This window comes from Simochromis diagramma, unplaced genomic scaffold (genome assembly GCF_900408965.1).
Source record: "Simochromis diagramma unplaced genomic scaffold, fSimDia1.1 OVJJ01000002.1, whole genome shotgun sequence".
Lineage (NCBI taxonomy): Eukaryota > Metazoa > Chordata > Actinopteri > Cichliformes > Cichlidae > Simochromis > Simochromis diagramma.
The window spans coordinates 5,581-12,188 of NW_024387006.1; the positions used below are offsets into that span (position 1 = coordinate 5,581).

The 6,608-nt window shown below is 36.7% G+C and overlaps 1 protein-coding gene across 1 annotated transcript; it reads right to left on the reverse strand.

The window, feature by feature from the left end:
- Window positions 1-1,880: 1,880 nt before the first annotated feature.
- wu:fj16a03 (uncharacterized protein LOC335475 homolog) lies at window positions 1,881-5,629 on the reverse strand. Its single transcript, XM_040040994.1, has 3 exons — window positions 5,496-5,629; window positions 4,727-4,828; window positions 1,881-2,133 (listed from the first exon to the last, which is right to left on the reverse strand). Exons 1-3 carry the CDS (start codon window positions 5,539-5,541, stop codon window positions 2,048-2,050), a joined length of 234 nt encoding a protein of 77 aa, XP_039896928.1. The 5' UTR covers window positions 5,542-5,629; the 3' UTR covers window positions 1,881-2,047.
- Between the last annotated feature and the right edge of the window lie 979 nt (window positions 5,630-6,608).

The following is a 6,608-nucleotide window of genomic DNA, read 5'->3' on the forward strand; positions in this document are numbered from 1 at the left end:
CTTAAAATATTACAACATTCCAGCTCCTTGGATGGAAAAACAAATGTGTTGTTTAAATTAGAGACTGCACTTGTGACAGCACTAAATATATTTATTTTGATGATATAAGTTTTAAGTAGAAAAACAAACTGCATTTGAAAATAAAAGTGGGCTGATTTAACATCATTACAAAAATAGTGTTGTTATTTTTAATCATATTCAGGTTACTACAAATTGTTTTTTTCATTTAAGTTGAACTTGAAATGTTGTCAGTAGGTAAACAATTAGTTTGTACAGTCAGAAATCATAAGTTATTCTTAATACGACTACTTGCAATGATAAGTTGTCCTAACAGTCATCTTAAGTAGCTTTACTTTTTTTTTTTTGAGGCACCGAGTTTGCATAGTTTTTTTGTTCTGGAACTAATATGTTTTTTTTACTCTGTACTCAAAGTGATAAGTGCCTTACTTAGTCATCTAAGTAACTTTACTCGTTTTTTTGAGGCAACGGTTTGCATAGGTTTTTTGAGTTCCGCGACTATTAGATTTTAAAACAATGGTTTTATTAGGATTTTTTGCTTAAGTATTTTTATTCATCTGTAGGCATGAAAAGATGAATAAAAATCCTGATTGGGGTTGTCATAATTCATGCATTCATTCATACTACAATAATTACAATGAAACACGTCATACATCTGTAGTAACATTAAACAGCCAGTGGGTGGCAGGGCATGGAGTGACACATCAGTGTCCAATGTAGTGGTTTACGTGTAAGTATACCATCAACACTGACACAAATACAAGCAAACAGCCTTTGGATAGCTGTCCACTGTAGTAACCACTATGGTGAAAGGGTTAAGGACTTTCTTCTGTACTTACATTTGGATCACCTAAATCCATGACAGTCATTCAGGCAGTAATGCCTGGACTGGAAACAAACCATCCTTAAAATATTACAACATACTAGCTTCTGTGTTTGAGTGGAAAACAAATGTGTTGTTTGATCTAGAGACTGCACTTTGGACTGAACAACAAATACTTTTATTTTGATTATGTTAGTAACGTAACTTGTAAAATAAAGTTGTGAAAAGCCTAAACTTAGTTTCAGAATAATGGACTCTGAGACTCATTGTAAGATTATAAACAGTGATGACAATATAACTGTTGTTGTTTAGCAGAACAGTGTCCACTATGTTGAAAATAAAAGTTGGGCTGATTTTGACACCATTACAAGAAGTGTTGCTAATTATTCTTTTTGAATCATACTTGCATACAGTGTTATATTTCTATAAGTGCTGTACTAGAAATATCAAGGATGATAAAACATAATCTGTTTTTTTTAAAGGGAAGTTACCACAAATTCTTTTTTTTTTAATTTAGTAGAACTTGAAATATTTGTCAGTGGGTAAGCAATTAGTATTGCACAGTCATAAAAGTCAAGTTATCCTTAGTAGTGCATACTTGCAACGAATACGTTGTCCTAACATAGACATCTTAAGTAAGCTTTACTGAGTTTTTTTGAGGCACCGACTTTGCATAGTTTTTTTGAGTTTTGGGAACTAATTCGATTTTACAGTATATGTGGCCTGTCCTTTTTGTATATTATTTTTTTTGCCCTTTCATAGATAAACATGATTTTACACAATCATAGCCACAATAATTTGGAAAATTATTTAACAGCAATTTTTAATGTAGGTTTTTTAATGTAATGTTTTTTTCTTCTAATTTTGATGTTGAGAATACAACTCCCACTGCTGTGCTGCCAGGTAGTTTAATGAGTCACTGCATGAGTGATGTGGAAGTGAGCAGATAAGGAGGGGATATCTTTGTTCTACTCTGATTATTAGTACTATTATACCAAATGGCTTTTAATTCACTTCTGAATATAATTCCACTGAGACGTGATTTCACAGATTTTATTTCAGGGATGTTACAAGTCAGAAAACTAAATATTGATTTTTAAACACTGAGCTCAGATATATGGCACACTGTTTTATTTGAACTCTGCTGGACAGCTTTGTTTCACATCGTGTGGTGTGATGATGTCAGTTTCCTGGTCTGTGATTGGATCAGGCATTGCAGCGGTTGGTGTGACAGCAGGTCCAGCCAGGTCGAGAGCAGAACTCCAGCCGCGTGCACCCTTTATCTCCATTATCTGCAGACAGGAAACATACCAGTGCATTCACTACAACAGACTTATTAACTGACTTAGTATTGTCATATACTGGGTGTGGGTGTAATTAAACTTTAAGTAATATTCTTGGATTTGTTGTTCTTCATGGTTTTGGTTCTCTTTATTGTTTTCTGCTCTGTTTATATTCTTAGTTCCTAGGCTTTAGATTTCTGTTACTTTCCCTTTTGCTCCACATTTCATGACTTGTCACCCTTCATGTTCCCTCTGTCTCCCCAGTCAGTCATGTCTCCATGTCTCATTGTCAGGTCTGACACTGAGTTTTTGAGAACTTGTGATTCACAAATCACTTGTGATGTGATTTCCTGAGGTCAGATGGCCCAGGGTGTGAGTGGGCGTTAAGGCGTCTGGGAAGGATCTCAAAACTGGATTATAGATGGCAGACAGTTGGTGTCGTAAGCCTCTGTTCAAAGATGGTCGGTCACAGTTGTTAGGATGCCTGGGTCGTTGACCCAGGGTTTTGAGTTTATATATTATTTATCATTTCTATGCTTTGGTTTCTTTGTTAGAGTTATGTCTTATGGTTTGTCTCTGTGTAATCCTTAGTTGCTGTCTCCTCTGTCCGCTATATCCCCGTGTCCAGTCAGTGTCTGTGTCTGCCCTGGTCCCACGTCTCTGTTCCCTCTGTTGTAGTGCCTGCATGTGAGTCTGTGTCTTTTGTTCAGTCTGTGTTATGTGTTTCCTGTTTTACTTTGAAGGTTTCTGTCTTATCTCAGTGTGCTCAGTTTACGCTTCCTTGTCTCGTCAGTTCTGATTTCCCCCAGCTGTGCTCTTCTTCTGTGTCTCATTCCCCTCGTTACTTCCCAGTGTATTTAAACCCTGTGTTTCTCTGAGTCAGTCCCTCATGCTGTGTGGATCTCCCTGTGTTTCACTGTGAGTTTAGTTTATGAGTTTCCAGTTTAGTTTAAGTTTGCTTTTTTTATGACTTTCCCCTGCCAGCAAATAAAGCTGAGTTCTTTGTGTTTAAACCTCATGCCTGAGTGCCTGCATTTTGGGTCCAACTCCTGCCTGTCACACAGTGACTCATGACAACAGTGGACATAAATGGCTTCTTTCACTCCTCTTTCAAACCATCTGTCCTCTCTGTTCAAAATGTGAACATTGACATCCTTGAAAGAGTGACCTTTGTCCTTTGGATGCAGATGGACTGCTGAGTCTTGTCACATGACAGGGTGGGGCCAGGTTTCACAATGAGCTCACCCGAAACCCTGGTTGATTGTGACCCACATCCGTTTTCACACCTTGGCTCATGTGATTAGGTAGAGGATCATCAGGGGGTCCTTTTTGTCCCTCTTTGGGGGGAAACTCCCACTGGGTTTAAATCTGGGACTCTCCACCATTTGACCCTTAGAACTGAAGAAGCTTCTTGGATGAGAGGTGAAATGTCTTCAAGCCACTTAACCCTTTAAGACCTACCATAGAACCAAGTCCGACAGAGCTTATATTATATTTTTACATGTTGTAGTGCCATTTTTAGGAGCATTCCAAGTTGCTATACATCAATACAACTGTTATAGCCCATATTCTAATAATATGTATGCATTAAGTCCATAGTAACTACATTAATTGCAAAAAAGTGCAATAAACTACAAAAAAAAATTGAAAATCGTTTTTTTTTTTTTTTACATATATTTCTACTGGGAGAAATTTAAGAGGCTTATCCCTCAAAACTTTAAATACAAAAAAGTTGCAAAAAATAGTTTACAACAACAGGAAATTTATTTTGAGTGTCTTCATAGTTTTATTATTTAGATACAGCAATTTTTATATACTGCAGGAAAATGAAAAACAATCCTATGATGCAAATTTGCAAAGAAAACAGCAGGTGCATCAAAATAAACTTTTTCCAGCAGTGCAATTCGAGTTCTAAGCATCCCAGAAATGACACAGAAAAGTATAGAGTCAAACATGACTTATAAAAACACCAGTATAGGCTTTTAAGGCCGACAAGTAAAAAACTACATTTTCCGCGAAAATGACGTCACTTACGGTTTTGGGCAGGAAATGGCGGACATGCAATTGTTCGTGCTGACATCTTTTTCAATGTGGGAAGTGTTACGAACAGCTGATCGGATCGGCAAAGCGTGTTTCTGGAATATTATGTTTTTGTTCCTGCAAGCGCTTTTTATGCAATTTTTGCAAAGCTATATGTGGAAGGAAACCATGACCTAGGACAAGCTGATGGCATAAGATGTAAGTACAACTCCTCCGGTTTCATATGCAAAAAAAAAATGTTGCGCTAGCTTACGTGGTTCCGGTTCTACAGGGATTTAAAAGTAGTTACACAAAACGGAGCGTGCCCGCTCTGACTGGCTTTAAATGGTTTAATAAGTCCAGACGCTTTTCTTTCCAAGCTCCTTAGACTACGATAACCTGGATGACTGAGAACCTTCACTTCGATGAACATAAAAATCCAAATTTCTGGGATAGGATTTAGATTTTTAATTGTCAGTATCTGTTTTTTATATTAGGAATTAACATTAAATTCCAATCTCAACTTGTTGGATTGAAAAACAAGGAGATACAGCTGAACACACCCCTGTCCTGGAGGACTCACCTCTGGTGTAACAAGCTTGTTGGACTTTGCCGGTGCACTGCAGCAGCTGGTTGTTGACCATCAGGAAGTCCTGACCATAACACTCGATGTAAAACTGCTCAGCTGCAACAAAAGCAGGTTAGGGTTGTGTTTAATTGTTTTCATTAAGGCTACGTCCACACATACACGAAAACTTTTCAAACGCAGCTTTTTCTATGCGTTTGGATCTTTTGTCCACGTGTAAATGATGTTTTTGATCACTGACAACTGAGATTTTTTAAAGCTCCTGCCAGAGTAGAGATTTTCAAAAACTCAGTTTTTACGTTTACCTGTGGATGAGGAAAACAGAGATTTAGTCACGTCAAAGGTGTGCACCTGTTTTGACGTCACGCTGTGTGCCACGGTGTTGTTTACATGAGATAAATTTCTAAAATGCTGGAGAGAGACAAAATACTGTTGCTGTTAATCTGACTATCTGCAGTTTTTACACACTTACACATGCAGTTACCAACTCTCCATTTACACAGAGAGAGGCGTCACAGTGAACTTCAGACGTGGCTTCTCCGGTTTTGAATGATTGTAATTTGTTTTAAAATTACATTTATATATGCTAAAAATAATGTTTAAATGTTAATATTTGAAATGATGAAGACAGTTTAAAGTAACACAAAATTATCTGTCCTTACAGAAAAACACAAAAACTTTTCAGAAGTAGCACATTGCTAGTAATTTGTTTCGACCAACTTGAGATTAAGAATACTGTCCTACTTTCAGCGTTCAGTTTAGTTACCTGAGCAGAGAGGTATCAGTAGAAGCAGGAGCAGATAAGCCTTCATGTTTTGGTTTTATGTCAATGCAACGAACAGCAAAAATGGAGATGAGCACACCCGAGCTGGACTTTTATCCTCTGCTAAAACCACAAATATACACAAAGGTTAACAGATAGATAACTGATCAGAAGACAAACTGTACTGAACTCAAATTACTGTTTGTCTAAACTTTGTTCCATTAGTTAATCACGAACCAGTAGGGTAAAGAGGGTAGACCTGTACATCTGAGTCGGCTGCTTTTGCTGAGTCTCGAGTCTATGTGACATCAGATGGTCAGACTGAGGTTTTTTTTTTTTTTTATTGAATTGGACCAGGGATATCTTCTTCACCAAAGCCATTACCATAGTCAACTCAAACTTGCATTAAGTAATCTGCACTGAAATATTATCAATTCTCTGCCTGTCTGTCTCTGTGTCAGCACTGTACTGTGTATTTATATTTATAGTAAGTGTATAGTTAAATTATTGTATAGTTTTTATAATGTGCTATAAAGCACATGTGCACTTTTATAGAGCTGTTTCCAATTTCGCTATACCATGTATAATGACAATAAAGGCTTTCAGTTCAATTAAATTCAGTATTTTTTTTTTTTTTAATAAAATCATGATAAGAAAGAGTGACTCCAAAACTACTCCAAAAGCATGAAAGGCTGGGTTTGATTTAAAGGGGCATGATTAACATGTAGTCATGAATGGCCTTTCTGTCTGGTATAATGAACATGCCTGTTTGTTATAGTCATAGTTAGTTTGTCATTCAGATGTAGAATACTGTAGGCAATTTTCATATCTATGCTATCAACTAATTAACTTGACAGTTATAATTCAGTTGAAAACCTTACTTTTGTTAGACCTCAGTACAGTGTTTGATACTGTTTACAACCATAATCTATTGCAGGGATTAGAGCATGCTACAGGTATTAAAGGTGCTGTGCTTCAGTGGTTTAAATCATATCTAATAGAAGTCAGTTTGTTCATGTAAATGAGAAGCCCTTTTCACCCATCAAAGTTAATTGTGGAGTTCTGCAGGGTTCTGTACTGGGACAAGTTCTGTTTAAATTAATTCAATTAAATTCA

What these genes read in the sequence shown, in the direction of transcription:
- wu:fj16a03 (XM_040040994.1), bottom strand. Translation starts at nt 5,541, where the DNA reads ATGAAGGCTTATCTGCTCCTGCTTCTACTGATACCTCTCTGCTCAG. An exon ending in ACTGATACCTCTCTGCTCAG is followed by an intron (nt 4,829 to 5,495) that starts GTAACTAAACTG and finishes CTTTTGTTGCAG; the next exon opens with CTGAGCAGTTTTACATCGAG. An exon ending in ACAAGCTTGTTACACCAGAG is followed by an intron (nt 2,134 to 4,726) that starts GTGAGTCCTCCA and finishes TCCTGTCTGCAG; the next exon opens with ATAATGGAGATAAAGGGTGC.